Below are 17611 nucleotides of genomic sequence, written 5' to 3'. Positions count from 1 at the left end.
TTTTTACGACCAGAAGTTACATTTTTAGGTCACAAATGTTCAGCCAAAGGTTTGTTGTCAGACGACTCTAAAATAAACGCAATTAAAAAGTATACAAAACCGACTGACAAAGACGCGGTATGACGATTCGTCGCGTTTGCAAACTATTACAGACGGTTTATACCTAATTTTGCGTCTCTGGCAGCGCCTCTGAATCGATTAAGCAGGAAAAGAGTCGAATTTGTATGGGATGTAGAGTGCGAAAGAGCATTTTTATCTTTAAAAGCAGCGTTACTTTCACCAAAATTACTTCAATATCCAGATTTTACTAAACAATTCATTATTACCGTTGATGCTTCCACAACTGGATGTGGCGCTATTTTGAGACAAGAACAGCAAGGTAGTGATTTACCAATTTGTTTCGCTTCTAAAGCATTTAATAAAGCCGAACAGAAAAAACCCATTATAGAATTAGACCTTTTAGCTATTTACTTTGCAATCAAGCAATTTCGACCATACGTTTATGGCACCCATTTTATTGTAAAGTCAGATCATATACCTCTAGTATACTTGTTCAATATGAAAGACCCATCTTCAAAACTTTCTAGAATAAGACTAGAGCTAGCTCAATATAATTTCACTATTTTGTATATCAAGGGTAAATCAAACGTTTTTGCTGATGCACTATCGCGTATTACAATCGATGAGATTAAGGAATCGAACAAACAAATTTTGGCAGTACAGATAAGATCAATGATCAATCAAAACGGCAAAACAACAACAACCATCCTAGCAAAACAGACAAAAACGACGAAAAACAAGTTACTTTACATGTCTACGAGAAATTTTCATTTAATTTTTTTAAAAAAGATTCCACGAATAAGATCTGAAATTACTTACGATAAAAATAATAAAACAAGTATAAGAATTTTTGCGCATATTAAACATAAGAAACTCGATTTACTTAGTTTTGAGCTTGATAACGAAATAATGACTTTAGAGAAATTAGTTTCGAGGCTTGAATCAGAAGCCGGCAAGCGCAAAATTAAGAAAATTGAATGGCCTAAAAACGATATTTTGTTCGAACATTATACTATTACAAATTTCAAAAATATTGGAAATAAGATTTTAAAATCATTAGAAATTATTTTAATAGATCCAGTGGAGACAATAACAGATGAAGATACAAAATTAAAACTAATGAAAATTTACCATAATGATCCCATTTCTGGTGGACATTGCGGAACGAAAAGACTTTACGCAAAACTGCGAACAAAATTTTATTGGAAAGATATGACTCTTGATATATCGAAATATATCAAAAATTGTAAAGATTGTCTTTTAAACAAGATTAAACCTAAAACTAGATACTTTACTTTCCTACACAATACTACGAGTAGCAAAGTTTCGAGTTAGTTAAAAAGGCAACTTTGCCTAATGAATTGACAAACGAAAAAATTGACCCAATCTATAATGTCGAAAACTATGCCAAAGAAGTTAAGTATAGAATGCAGAAAACGCACAAAATGGCACAAAACCTAATTAATAAAAACAGAAACGATATAATAGAGAGACATTGCATAGACGAAAAATAGTGTGAGGCAAGCTTCACAAAATTCTAGTAGGTTACATTCACCACTTACCACAGCAGAATTTGTTAAACTACCACTGTCTGTATTTGTTATTTAATAATTATTTGTACACTTTTTATTCAGCTAATGTGTTCAGAATTTTAACTTTTACTCACTAAAACTCCAATCAGTGTATTTCTGTGCTTAAATTATGTTAAAACTTGTGTTAAAGTTTTTGGTGTGGTGAAAGTGACCTACTAGAATTTTGTTACGCTCCGCTGCTTTCCACCGAAGTTCGCGCATGCAATATCTTTATATTCCAAAATTTTTGATAAAAATAAGGTACAAAGTAAAAATCTGTACGATAAAACGGCACGACCTTTAGTTGTCAAAATCGGAGATAAAGTACTTTTACAGAAAGAACCACATCATAAACACGAAAATATTTATCAAGGTCCGTTTACAATAACTAAAATTAACGAACCTAACGTAACTATTTTCGATGATGTTAAAAACAAAGAAAAAGTGGTGCATAAAAACCGCCTTAGTAAAGTAAATTAACATTACTTTAATGCTTTGATAAAACTTTAAATTCGATTGAAAAATAAATCCAAAATTTTTTTTAACTAGCATGTAAGCAGCCACGAAGGATTAAAAACTTTTAAAACAAAAAAAAAAAAGAGAAAATAACACAAATTTTGTATGTTCAAAAAAAACCTATTTCATAAAAATCGTTCATAACACAAAAGAAAATACATATTTAATATGTAATAGAAATGTAAAACTTTAAATTGAATATATAAAACACAAATATTTACAAAAAACATTCAACATATTTTGTCGTAAATTAAAATATTATTAATATTTATAGCTTTTATTTAAGTTACAATAAGCTACAAAAATTTAACTACAATTTGAGTATTCGATGTATAAAATCTTTTTCAATTAGTAATAAAAATGGTTCCGAACCAACTAATTAAAAAGGCGAGGTACACCCTAATATAAATATATATTCGTTTGTTCGCAACAATTTTTATAAGTTTATGGCCAAAGAAGAATGTGACAAAACTGATCACTTTGTCAATTCTTCTTTTCCCCAAAAAGGAAGATGTAATGGTAAAATGACCCAAGTCATCTTTTCAATGACATATATGGCAACACTATAACTTTCATCACTAACATGTCATTGTGAATACTAAGAGGAATAGGAAATATATACATAAATAAGTATTCAGCCATCGTAAGGCTGTAATACGGCCCATACACGATACAAAAGCCATGCGCAAATATAAAACGACGAAATTTGTGCAAATGAGAATTTTGACATACACGGCTCAAACCACTGCGCAATATTCATTTTTAATCTAGCGCAACAAATGAAACATGTGTTCTAATTGCATAAAAAAGGCAAGTGCGACTTCACTTCTTTCGATTGCATTAAAAAGAAAGAAGAGAAAGCAAAAGGGTAAACGGATTTGGTCACAATTGTGGTATAAAAAACGAATGTATTGGGACAGAAAATATTACTTCAGGAACTGGAGTTTACGTCTCAACGTGACTTTAAAAATTATGTAAGAATGGATAAAGAAACATTTGAACTAATTTTGTCTAAAATAGCGCATCGAATTAATAAACGAGGCACTGTGATGAGGAAATCTATTCCTGCGCGTCATCGTTTAACTTTAACATTGCGTTTTTTGGCAAGCGGCAATAGTTTTAAGGACCTAAAATTCCTTACAGCAATTTCTCCGCAAGCTATCGGCAAGATTGTAAGCGAGACTTGCGATGCTATAATAGAAGAGCTAAAAGACTACATAAAGGTACACATTTGTTACATATTTTAAACAATTAATACATTTCAATCATCTTACAGTTGCCAACAAATGAAAATGAGTGAAAGATGGAAGCAAACGCCTTTAACCAGCGATGGAATTTTCCCCACTGCATCGGTGCGATTGACGGCAAGCACGATAACATAAAAAAACCACCTGGGTCGGGGTCGTTTTACTTTAATTATAAAAGTAAAGGGTAGGGCTTGGTCTTCGTTGTCAAGTGGTGTTGGATCCGGAGTTCCACAGGGGTCTATACTTGGTCCGCTCTTGTTTAGTCTTTTTGTTAATGATGTGTTCTCTGTGTGCCAGTATGTCAGTGTGCATGCCTATGCTGATGACATTCAGTTGTATTTGTCCAGTCGAATTGGTCTTGTCGAGGATTTGTGCTTTAAAATAAACTGTGATCTGCTAGCCATTTCCGAATGGGCCCGGAAAAACGCGTCCAAGTCGTATGTGTTACCCATCAGTAATAGTACTGTCCATGTTGAAGATATTCCCAAGCTTTTTATTGGTAATAACTGTCTCATGTTTACTGACAAGATAAAAAAATTGGGTTTTATTATGAATTCTTCGCTGAGCTGTTCGAACCATATAAACAAAGTTGTAAGCAACGTGTACACTGTTTTGCGCAGGCTAAGTATGTCAGCCTCGTTTACACCGTTAGACATAAGAAAAAAATTAGCTGTGCAATTAATTCTACCTCATATTACATATTCCGATCTTGTATATAGTAAGCTGGACTCTGTCTCCTCTCATAAAATTCTAGTGCTGTTCAATAATGTTACCCGCTACGTCTACGGCTTAAAGCGATATGACCACATCTCCTTGTGGAAGAATAAACTTCTGGGATGCAGTATCTTAGATTATCTTGCAGCTAGGAACTGTATATTCCTGTATAAGCTTATTGAATTCAAAACTCCTAGCTATCTTTACAAGAAGCTAAAATTCACAAGATCTAATAGGCATCATAATTTAATTCTCCCTAAGTACTCCTACTTATCTTCTTCGCGGTTGTTCTTTGTTCTTTGTTCATGCTGTGAGACTATGGAACTCCATTCCTGAATCTATTAAGGCAATCATAAATCGAGGTAACTATAAGATCGTTATACAGAATTACTTTGGAACTAATGGGTAAATGTAACTGCGGTTCAGCTCCATCCTATTTCTATTTCTATCTCAGTGTGCTATTATAAGTCCTTACTTCTTTGACGTAAAATCTTATTTTCTCCAACAAATACCATATTTAATTCTCATACATTCTAATATAAACATACGCAATTAGTTATATAGAAATATTTTTAAGTTATTATTTTTTATAATTCCTGTATTTACCTATAAGTTGATGTACTATAAAAGACTATGTCTTAACGATACAGCCATTCTTTACTATATAAATAAATAAATAAATAAAAAAGCATTTCTCTATTATTATGATGGCTGTAGTAAACGCAAATTATGAATTTTTTATGGTCGATGTTGGTGCTAATGGAAGAGCTTCAGATGCTGGTTTATTTAGTCAAACCAAGTTTTTCAAACAGCTTAAATAAAATAAATTACAACTACCAAAACCTGAATCGCTTCCAGGATATAATGAAAAAATTCCATTTGTGTTTGTCGCTGACGACGCATTTCCACTAATGGAATATATAATGAAATCTCTCAGCCGCAACTCCCTCGAGAAGAGTGATATAATATTTAATTATAGGCTATCGCGCGCACGTGGATTGGTCGAAAATGTTTTCGGAATCTTGGTCGCGTTTTAGAATCCTTTTGAATACTTTAAATTTCTCGTCAGAAAAATCCACAAAATTTGTTTTGGCGTGTTGTTATTTGCACAACTTCTTGCGTAAATCAAAATGTGAAACATATTTTACTGCTGAGCCCTGTTCAAATGTGGAAAACATAGAAGCTTTCGAAACCTTTGGCTCGCAAGAAAAGGGAGATGTCTTAGATTCTTTAAGTTCCAAAGCAATTAGAAATGCATCTGCAAATGAAAAACATATAAGAAACAAATTTAGAATATATTTTAGTTATGTTGGCATGGTTCCATGGTAAGATAAAGTGTATAGTAAACTCGTAAACAAAAATGCCAAATAGTAATAAGCAACTAATATAATATGCATTTACATTTGTATTTATGAGTCAAAATAAAAAATTGTATGAACTATAACTGTTTGATTTTCAGTTTTTGATCATTAAAAGTAATCATTTTTTATTATTTGTTTTGTCGAAGAATCTTTTATTCACGACCGAATTTCACAACGGAGGCTGCAACCTTGGCGAGAGGGCGTGACGTAAAATAGTAGACCCTATCAACCCCCAAATCAGGGTCATGAACTTCCGAGTGTATACACATGATCGGTCGAAATGGGAGGAACCTACAAAAACTGTATCTAGTCTCTCTGAGGGTGTTGGTAAACTTTGATAAGCCGTAAGTTCCTGCTCCAATCCGACAACGTACAATGACAAAATAGCCATCACCTTTGGCGATAAAGTGTTACTGGATGCGAAGAACAGTGCAGGCGCTTTCTGCCGGCAATACGTAATGTATTCCTTTGTTGGAAAAACCATCCAGTGGTTAATTATGAGTACCTCAAGCTCCCTTCCCCACCAGAAGGAATTACCATAGCATCATACGCCGACGGGTGCACATAATGGTAACAGAAATAAAAAGGAAAATTAAAATTGCTTTAGCGCAGGCAGTCGAAGTTATCTGAGCTTTTCTTCTAATTGAAAACTGATTAGATCAAGGGGCTTGATACATATCATAGCATTTAAAATTTCTTTATAACAATTTTTAAGGAACTACAAATCCGTGGACATTATGTATAGTTGTGAGTCAGTGCCAAAGATGACAATCAATATGGACTACCCAGATTACTATGGTAATCCCACATTGAAAACTTTCGCTTTTGATTAACAAGAAGAAGGCACAAATGTTCCAGTCAGAATGCACAAACGCCTCCATCGACAACAATAACCTGCCAGTGCTCATAGTGGATTCCCTATAAGTTATAAACAAATTACGACATTTACCAAAGCCGCCGAAACATAACACCGGTTTACCGCCTCCAATTTGCCAAAGTAAAAGTGCAACGACATCGACTCACTTTAAATTAGACAGATACTTTTACTTTTATTGATTTAACATGTGAATAATAATGCACTTTTTGGATTAAAAAATAAAGAAAAGATATTTTCGCTTGAATTGCCATTATCATTTGAATGATAATGCACTTCTTAAATAAATAATAAATTATATAGATTCCACTTGGTAAAGAAAACAATGACTGAATACTTATAATTCAGTTTGTACTTTTCATTCATACATTTTGTACTTTTAGTTCAATATAATCACTTTAAAATTGGTTTGATTTAATACTCCTCACTGAAGCCCTCATAAAAGCATTGAAGATCACTACCACGTCGATTTGAGAACGCTTCAGAATTACTAGGCATTGGTACCTCCTGATCCGAAAATTCGAGCATATTTTGTGGCACAATAAATTCAGATGAAGACTCTGTTGATTGATAAATAGGTCGCTGACGTGAAGACGTGCGTAGGAAATCCTGTATTTCTAAAGCATGGTTCTTTTGGAGAGTACCCATGTATCCGTGGTCCAATATATCAGAAATAACTTTACGCGCAATCACTTTCTGCTGTTCGTCCATTTCTTGATATTGCGATGCCCAAGATTTGCCCAGCATATCAAAGTCACAGTTGCTGTTCCCGTTTGATTGTAGTTTGCTACAAGCTAATTGTATCAGCTGGTCTTCTTTTGACTTTTTTTCTTTATATGCATTTTCTGAAATAAGAGAAAATTTACCAAGATTTGTATGTAAATTACTTTATTTCTTAATATTTCTTCTTACGTGCTCTTCTTTTCTTATATATTGTAGATGTTCCTTCTATGCATTCCTCCTGGTCTTCCAAAAAGGACAATTTATCATAATACCAAAGGGTGGGCTCGTATATATAATCAGTCCCAGCACCTGACTTTTGGCTATCTTTTACTTTCTTAAGCTCTTTACGATATGTGGTGCGAAAACTGTTAATTTTTTTTACTGTCATTTCTCTATTCGCCTCCGGGTAGATTTCCTTCAATTTTTCTACCATCTTTTGGTAGCTGCTGCTTTTTAGCGTTCTATTGCTGTAATCAGCACTCTTTATTTTCCACAGTGCTGGTAATTCACGATACAAGTCGAAAAACTCGCACCAGAAGCGTTTATTTTCCATTGTATTTATAATTTCGCTTTTTCACTTTTATTGAATTCCTGGCACAAGCTAGAGAAGGTCTTTACGCCTTCGATAATTAAATTTTTAAGCGATGTTATTTTATCAGAAACCACAGGTAAACTGTGTAACATTCACCACACACGAAGAAAAAAGCATATGCAATATTTGCAGACATGCGTAAATATCAAAATCGTTTTGATTTTAGCGCAGTTCTCGGCGGAAATAGCGCAACCAGTGCACACACCGGGCAAATCCTTGTGCAAATTGGTAATTGGCACAAGGATACTTGAGCCGTGTAATTGGCGTATAAGGGAGATAGAATAAGATACATATGTGGGATGAAATATGAAAATGTCGATTTGCAATAGTGCCCTCGCGATTTTCATATTTCACCGCCATCATTATAAATTTGCCAAGCGTACAATATAGTCCCGAAAAGTATTTTAAAAAGAGAAAAAGCTTTAGTTATCCATAGTACTATTTACTTGAACTGTTTTAAATAAAAAGATAATTGTTTAAAAAGAAGATTTTGTTTTTAAAAGCGTTTTCATAAATGGGTGTATGGCGTAGAAGACCGCCACGGAATTAAGTTCCATACGATGGCCGCAATCTGGAGGCGGCGCCCTCCAAGAGCAATACACAGGTGATCGAGGGTGAGTTTAATGGGTCGGCTAGCAAAGCCGTACCTTATAATACTCTGCTTAGAATAAGTGAAAGTAATTTAACAACTGCATTGACAAAAATGCAGTGTGACTTAGATAGTTTATATAAATGGCTATGTGGTAACAGACTTAAACTTAACGTGACTAAAACAAAATATATGGTTATTAGCCAAAAAATCGAAAGCGAAGTTGCGAGTATTCAGCTCAGGGTGAAAGATGAAATGTTAGAGCAAATAAAATCAATAAAATATCTTTGGATTGTAATTGACAACAAACTCAAATTTGATGAACATATTCGATACACTGTAGGAAAGATAGCTAAACAAGTCGGTTTTATGCAAAGAACCTGTAAATTTATAAATAGAGAGTTTAAGGATATTGTATACAAAACATTGATTGAATCTTATTTTAAATATTGCCCATCAGTCTTATTCATTATACCAGATACAAAAATAGATAGACTTCAGATATTGCAAAATAGGTGTATGACATTTGTGTTACGGGAAAAGTCAGATGCGTCGATAAGCGACATGCTAATAAAACTAAAATGGTTAAGTGTCAAACAAATTATTTTTTATTATACTATGAAAATGATCTTCAATATACGAAAGGGAAATGTACCTGAATACTTAACAAATAATGTTGTATATATTAACGAAACCCATAATTTTAATACCCGTAGAAAAAATGATTTTAAACTGCCACGCTATAGAACTGAAGTGGACAAACAAAACCTTTTCCATAAAGGATTTAAAAACTTTAATGAATTGCCTAATGAAATAAAAAATTGCGAAGAAATTTATGTATTTAAAAGCAGGCTATATGAACATTGTAAAACCTTACCTATAAGATAATGTGATTTAATAAATATTGTTCAAACTAGCCTTACGCTGTAATAAATAAATAAAATATTAGCCTTTCTCTCCGAAAAGTGAACCTGGATGGTGCAATTTGTTTGAAACTTATAATTTAGTCAGTCTTTCGAATAACTCAATCTTATATACAAATCTATTGATAACTTTATAACTCAAGATCCAATGGTTGGAAACGGGTTTTAGTTCCATATGTGGGCTCATTTCAAAATGTTAACCAGGGTGATCCGAGAAGGTGTTTTCACAATATTGGTATCAAATATGATGTGTTATTGATGGTTTTAACAAGCGGTGGTGGTTAAAAAGAAGAGCTAGAGGAAAAGGGAGGGTTATACAAAAAGGCCTAGGCTGAAAAAGAGAAAAAGGAATTAAGAGAAAGAAGTGCGAATTGGAGACGGAGAGAATGACAAGGGTGGAAGAAAAATAGAGGGGGCGAGGGAGAGGAAAAAAGTGGGAGTAGAAAAAGGAGATAAAATTGGAGATAGTGCGAGGGGAAAATTGAAAGAAGAGAAACATAGAGAAGAGAAGGAAATGAAGAAAAATAGAGAAAGGTTGAGGGGGAGGAATTTGGTGGCGTATAAGAGAGAAAAGTCGAGCAAAGGAATTACAAATCTGAAATCTGATTTTAAAAATTATAAACCGCTAACTTTACAACCAAATTAATTAAACTCGCCAAGGCAGTATTGGATGCTCTTTTTTAAATGAATTGAAATAACTTTCAAAAAAGAACACCCTACTTATAAAATAAACTTCTGAACTTGAATGGTAGTTTTCTGAACTTGGAAATGAAGATTCTGAACGTGAATTGTATTTTTCTGAATTAAAACTGGAATTTCTGAAGTTTACTTTGGCTCTTAGAAATTGTTCATGCTCGTGCGAGTAATTAAAATAGGGTGGACTGCGTATGTTTGTATGTTGGTTTATTTGCAGTTTTTCTTGATTTTTAAACGGTTTTGTTTAGGTTGACTTGACAGGGTTGGTTGGACAGCACTTTTTTTGTAATTGAAATTTAAGTAACTTCCCGATAAGCTACAAGCTTGAAAGTTGGAATATAGTTCAGAACCCGATGACAATGCAATAATAAGAAAAAATCGCCGCTAGGTGGCGCAAGGATCGAGATATTCACAAAAATCCTGTTTGTGGTCCGATTTGGCTCATACACTCAGAGAAAAACGCCGTTCTAAAATCCAGCACCACCGGACTCAATTCAAGATTTTCATGTTCTTCCTTTTTTGTTCTTGAAAAACGAACGACCTGTTCTTAAAACAATAATCTTGTTCTTGAACTGACCATTTTCTTGAAAAGAGAACGGCTGGTCTTAAATTATGAACAAATGTTCGATTAATGAGAACGAATGGTCTTAAATTAAGAACAATGTTCTTAAATTAAGTTCAAGAAAAAAGAAACGGTATAATTCGTGTGCACTACAATGTTAAATACAACATTTGGCACGAACTACCAAGCAGTTGTAGTGGCCCAGCGGCCATGTTGTTGCGGTTGCGATGGTGTGGCGCGAGTTCGATCGCCGTCAAACTCTGAAGCTTTTTAAAAAACTATTTTTTTATATTCTATTTTTTTAACTCTTATTTTTCGTTCAGTTCCATTCAGGTAATTCTCAAACTTGTTATGAAATGTTTTAAATATATATTCAGATTGCATCATCAAATAAGAAAGATTTCTTTTATGGAGAAATCTATGAAAAAATGCATATCATGCGTTTTTTCAAACCTTTTTGGCATTTAATAATAGTTTTTTGTTATTAAAATTTCTTATTAATAACAAAAAATTATTTATTAATAAAAAATAAATAAATAAATGGGTAATAATTAAAAAATTATCTTCCTCCCACCAATGGTCAAGCACAAACCGTTCTTAAATTGAGACCAAAAACTGTTAAATCGAACACAAATCGTTCTCGAAGCGTGAGAACGAAAAATCTTAAATCAAGCCCGAGTTGAAATGAGCACAGAAGGTTCACAAATCAATACCAAAGTTGTCATAAAATACGAACGGTGTGCTTGGAAAAACTGTTCTTAAAACAAGCCCATCGGTCAGGAGTTAAGAAAAAACATACTTAAAAGACTTTTGACAACGAATGTTCTTAATTTTGAACTTGTTTCGTTCGTTTTAGAATGATTTTTTCTCTGACTGTATTTAGAACACATAATACACACAGTGTATTTAGAACACAGAATAGAAAGCGACCTATGAAAAAAATCGCCGCTAGGTGGCGCAAGGATCGAGATATTCACAAAAATCGTTTTGTGGTCCGATTTGGCTCATATTTGGAACACAATACATACAAGAATAGAAAGCGACCTATGAAAAATAATCGCCGCTAGGTGGCGCAAGGATCGAGATATTCACAAAAATCGTATTTGTGGTCCTATTTGGCTCATATTTGGAACACAATACATACAAGAACAGAAAGCGACCTATGAAAAAATGGCCGCTAGGTGGCGCAAAGATATCGAGATATTCACAAAAATCGTATTTGTGGTCCGATTTGGTCCATATTTGGAACACATAATACATGCATGAATAGAAAGCGATAATGTCCAATTTGGCTCATATTTGTACATACAGTCCGTTAGCAGTGACATTAAAATATTTTGGAGTTGGAGGAGGGACAAGCATACGTGGCGCAGAGTCGAGTAAAATTTTTAAGTTAAACGGTTTTATTGAAAACATGAAGTAATAATAATACTAAAAGCTAGTAAATAATTAGGTAGGTCCTAGGTACTAGTCATCACACTCCTCATCAATCTAGTGCGTTGATCAGACAAATGAATAAAAGCGTTGGCCGCGTAAAATTTCTATTCATAGTCATAAGTAAGACCAACTGAACCTTAATCAGGGTCTGTGCTACGCCTCACATTTTTAGAAATTTCACGCGCCCAACGCTTTTATTTAATTGTCTGATCAACGCCCTAGATTGATGAGTGTGATGACTAGTACCTAGGACCTACCTAATTATTTTCTAGCTTTTAGTATTATCATTACTTCATGTAAGTATTGTTTTCAATAAAACCGTTTAACTTAACATTTTTTAAAATTATTTTATGTATTCCTTTATTTTAGGCCAAATGAACATAAAGCTGACCCATTCATAGTTTTTTGTTAGTATACTCGTATATTTGAAGATGTACTTATAAATTTTTTGATATTTTACTAATTTCCAGAAACGAAACGAGTATTGAGGATAACATATGGGCTGGCATTTTGTGTGTTGTGTTTTTCTTCTTAATTATTTCATTATTGGCATTTCCGAACGGTCCATTTACACGCCCACATCCAGCAGTATGGCGTATCATATTCGGCTGTTCGGTATTGTACTTATTGATGCTACAATTCTTTATGTTTCAAAATTACAAAACCATAATGAATATATTCTATTGGCTGGATCCAAAGTTAAAAGATTTCCAAATCAACATGGATAAGGTGAGCTAAAACATTTCTTTAATATTTCTATTTACAATTTATTTATTAGGAATATGGTGCCAATTGTTCTGATATCAGTTTTGAACGCATAAAAAGCACAATAGATGTATTCGCATGGGGCCACTTTTTTGGTTGGGCCTTCAAAGCCGTACTCATACGGCACGCTGGAATATTGTGGTGTATATCGGTGATGTGGGAAATTACAGAAATTACCTTTGCCCATTTACTGCCAAATTTCGTAGAATGCTGGTGGGATGCAGTCATCTTGGATGTGATCATCTGTAATGGTTTGGGCATTTGGGTGGGTTTGAAAATTTGTAAAGCGCTCGAAATGCGTGAATATAAATGGGCAAGCATTAAAGATATCTCAACTACTACGGGCAAAATTAAGCGTGTTGTACTGCAATTTACGCCAGAGAGTTTCACATCAATACGTTGGCTGGATCCAAAATCGACAGCAATGCGTTTTGCAGCTGTCTGCCAATTGGTTGTATTTTGGCAGGTGAGTAGATTGCTACAAAATTTGATAGAATAACAAATTTATTATACTCAGTTGAGCAGAGCTCACAGAGTATATTAAGTTTGATTGGATAACGGTTGGTTGTACATATATAAAGGAATCGAGTTAGATATAGACTTCCATATATCAAAATAATCAGGATCGAAAAAAAATTTGATTGAGCCATGTCCGTCCGTCCGTCCGTCCGTTAACACGATAACTTGAGTAAAGGTTCGAAAAACCGAAAAATTGCGATAATTCATTACAAAAGAGAGATAAAGGGACGAAACTTGGTAGATGAGTTGAACTTATGACGCAGAATAGAAAATTAGTAAAATTTTGGACAATGGGCGTGGCACCGCCCACTTTTAAAAGAAGGTAATTTAAAACTTTTGCAAGCTGTAATTTGGCAGTCGTTGAAGATATCATGATGAAATTTGGCAGGGACGTTACTCCTATTACTATATGTACGTTTAATAAAAATTAGCAAAATCGGAGAAGGACCACGCCCACTTTTAAAAAAAATTTTTTTTTTAAGTAAAATTTTAACAAAAAATTTAATATCTTTACAGTATATAAGTAAATTATGTCAACATTCAACTCCAGTAATGATATAGTGCAACAAAATACAAAAATAAAAGAAAATTTCAAAATGGGCGTGGCTCCGCCCTTTTTCATTTAATTTGTCTAGGATACTTTTAACGCCATAAGTCGAACAAAAATTAACCAATCCTTTTGAAATTTGGTAGGGGCATAGGTTTTATGACGATAACTCTTTTCTGTGAAAATGGGCGAAATCGGTTGATGCCACGCCCAGTTTTTATACACAGTCGTCCATCTGTCCTTCCGCATGGCCGTTAACACGATAACTTGAGCAAAAATCGACATATCTTTAATGAACTTAGTTCACGTGCTTACTTTAACTCACTTTATCTTGGTATGAAAAATGAACGAAATCCGACTATGACCACGCCCACTTTTCGATATCGAAAATTACGAAAAATGAAAAAAATTCTATACCAAATAGGAAAAAAGGGATGAAACATGGTAAGGTGATTGGATTGTTTTATTGAAGCGAAATATAACTTTAGAAAAAACTTTATAAAATGGTTGTGACACCTACCATATTAAGTAGAAGAAAATGAAAAAGTTCTGCAGTGCGAAATAAAAACCTTTGAAATCTTGGCAGGTATTACATATATAAATAAATTAGCGGTATCCAACAGATGATGTTCTGGGTCACCCAGGTCCACATTTTGGTCGATATCTGGAAAACGCCTTCACATATACAACTACCACCACTCCCTTTTAAAACTCTCATTAATACCTTTAATTTGATACCCATATCGTACAAACTCATTCTAGAGTCACCCCTGGTCCACCTTTATGGCGATATCTCGAAAAGGCGTCCACCTATGGAACTAAGGCCCACTCCCTTTTAAAATACTCATTAACTCTTTTCGTTTGATACCCATATTGAACAAACAAATTCTAGGGTCACCCCTGGTCCACCTTTATGGCGATATCTCGAAACGGCGTCCACATATGGAACTAAGGATTACTCCCTTTTAAAATACTCATTAACACCTTTCGCATTCTAGAGTCACCCCTGGTCCCCCTTTATGGCGATATCTCGAAAAGGCGACCACGTATACAACAACCACCACTCCCTTTTAAAACCCTCATTAATACAACAACCACCACTCCCTTTTAAAACCCCCATTAATACCTTTAATTTGATACCCATATCGTAGAAACACATTCTAGAGTCACCCCTGGTCCACCTTTATGGCGATATTTCGAAACGGCGTCCACCTATAGAGCTAAGGCCCACTCCCTTTTAAAATACTCATTAACTCTTTTCGTTTGATACCCATATTGTACAAACAAATTCTAGAGTCACCCCTGGTCCACCTTTATGGCGATATTTCGAAAATGCGACCACCTATACAACAACCACCACTCCCTTTTAAAACCCTCATTAATACCTTTAATTTGATACCCATATCGTACAAACACATTCTAGAGTCACCCCTGGTCCACCTTTATGGCGATATTTCGAAACGGCGTCCACATATAGAACTAAGGCCCACTCCCTTTTAAAATACTCATTAACACCTTTCATTTGATACCCATATCGTACAAACATATTCTAAAGTCACCCCTGGTCCACCTTTATGGCGATATCTCGAAAAGGCGAACACCTATAGAACGAAGGCCCACTCCCTTTTAAAAATACTCATTAACACCTTTCATTTGATACCCATATCGTACTAACAAAGTCTAGAGTCACCCCTGGTCCACCTTTATTGCGATACCTCGAAAAGGCGTCCACCTATAGAACTAAGGCCCACTCCCTTTTAAAATACTCATTAACTCCTTTCGTTTGATACCCATATTGCACAAACGAATTCTAGAGTCACCCCTGGCCCACCTTTATGGCGATATCTCGAAACGGCGTCCACCTATGGAACTAAGGATTACTTCCTTTTAAAATACTTATTAACACCTTTCTTTTGATACCCATATTGCACAAACAAATTCTAGAGTCACCCCTGGTCCACCTTTATGGCGATATTTCGAAAATGCGACCACCTATACAACAACCACTACTCCCTTTTAAAACCCTCATTAATACCTTTAATTTGATACCCATATCGTACAAACATATTCTAAAGTCACCCCTGGTCCACCTTTATCGCGTTATCTCGAAAAGGCGAACACCTATGAACGAAGGCCCACTCCCTTTTAAAAATACTCATTAACACCTTTCATTTGATACCCATATCGTACTAACAAAGTCTAGAGCCACCCCTGGTCGACCTTTATTGCGATACCTCGAAAAGGCGTCCACCTATAGAACTAAGGCCCACTCCCTTTTAAAATACTCATTAACTCCTTTCGTTTGATACCCATATTGCACAAACGAATTCTAGAGTCACCCCTGGCCCACCTTTATGACGATATCTCGAAACGGCGTCCACCTATGGAACTAAGGATTACTCCCTTTTAAAATACTCATTAACACCTTTCTTTTGATACCCATATTGTACAAACAAATTCTAGAGTCACCCCTGGTCCACCTTTATGGTGATATTTCGAAAATGCGACCACCTATACAACAACCACCACTCCCTTTTAAAACCCTCATTAACACCTTTCTTTTGATACCCATATTGAACAAACAAATTCTAGGGTCACCCCTGTTCCACCTTTATGGCGATATCTCGAAACGGCGTACACCTATGGGACTAAGGATTACTCCCTTTTAAAATACTTATTAACACCTTTCTTTTGATACCCATATTGAACAAACAAATTCTAGGGTCACCCCTGGTCCACCTTTATGGCGATATTTCGAAACGGCATCCACCTATAGAACTAAGGCCCACTCCCTTTTAAAATACTCATTAACACCATTCGTTTGATGCCCATATTGAACAAACAAATTCTAGGGTCACCCCTGGTCCACCTTTATGGCGATATCTCGAAACGGCGTCCACCTATGGGACTAAGGATTACTCCCTTTTAAAATACTTATTAACACCTTTATTTTGATACCCATATTGAACAAACAAATTCTAGGGTCACCCCTGGTCCACCTTTATGGCGATATCTCGAAACGGCGTCCACCTATGGGACTAAGGATTACTCCCTTTTAAAATACTTATTAACACTGTAACGAACCCCGGTCGTCCGGGTCTATAGCCAGGGTATAACTCGGTCGATGGGTTCCCTTACAAAGAAAATAATTCCTCTATGTTAAATTAAAATATCCAATTTATTTATTCGGTTCTTATTAGGGTATGGATTTTCCGTAATGGTCGCTACGCGTCCCACTATATGCCTATATCTTCTTAACTCGAAAAATGTGTAATTTAAACAATCTGAGTGGTCACTGCCAGTTGTTCCGTAGTGGTCGCTACGCGTCCCACTATATACCTATACTTTCCTTCCTTGTAATATACATACGTAACTTAAGCAACCTGAGTGGTCACTACCAGTTGCTCCGCAGTGGTCGCTACGCGTCCCACTATATACCTATACTTTCCTGCCTTGTAATATACGTAACTTAAGCAACCTGAGTGGTCACTACCAGTTGCTCCGTAGTGGTCGCTACGCGTCCCACTATATGCCTACTCTTTGGCTGGTCAGCCCCTAACTAACTTTTGTTTGGTAGTGGCCGCTCCTTTTATACGATTGTGGTAGTCGGTCGCTGCTGCTTAGCAATAATCTATTGGCTTTACATCAATAATGTTCTTGCTGTGCTTTTTCACATTCCTTATCTATGTGTACATATGTATGTTCATGACTTCCTATAGGCTGTGCCAAAAGTATTCGCCTAAAACTTCAAGTAATTTATACTAGGTGTATACTATATAGAACTTATATTGTATATAATATATATATGTATAAAAAAGACATAGTTTAAATTAATATGGTTGTACTTCATGTTATAAAATTAAAATATACAATTCAAAGGTACAATTCAGAAAAAATGTGTATAAGCTTAAAGTA

The 17611-nt window shown here is 34.9% G+C and overlaps 1 protein-coding gene across 3 annotated transcripts in view; it reads left to right on the top strand.

Moving 5' to 3' along the window:
• Positions 1-17611, top strand: part of Pss (phosphatidylserine synthase 1 homolog l(3)77CDf) — a 67160-nt gene that overhangs the window by 38265 nt on the left and 11284 nt on the right. For 2 of the 3 annotated variants that reach the window (XR_010953581.1, XM_067788399.1), the window contains exons 2-3: positions 12336-12594; positions 12644-13096. Coding sequence is in view for 1 of the 3 variants with exons in the window: in XM_067788399.1 (XP_067644500.1) it covers positions 12336-12594; positions 12644-13096 (712 nt within the window). In the remaining 2 variants the exon portion in view is untranslated. Of the gene's footprint in view, positions 1-12335; positions 12595-12643; positions 13097-17611 lie in introns of those variants that run through there. The other variant, XR_010953579.1, reaches the window with a different exon arrangement.

This window comes from Eurosta solidaginis, chromosome 5, assembly GCF_040869045.1.
Source record: "Eurosta solidaginis isolate ZX-2024a chromosome 5, ASM4086904v1, whole genome shotgun sequence".
In the NCBI taxonomy this organism is placed as follows: Eukaryota; Metazoa; Arthropoda; class Insecta; order Diptera; family Tephritidae; genus Eurosta; species Eurosta solidaginis.
Note: the sequence above shows the minus strand (reverse complement) of the source record. Positions and strands in the feature narration are given on the sequence as shown.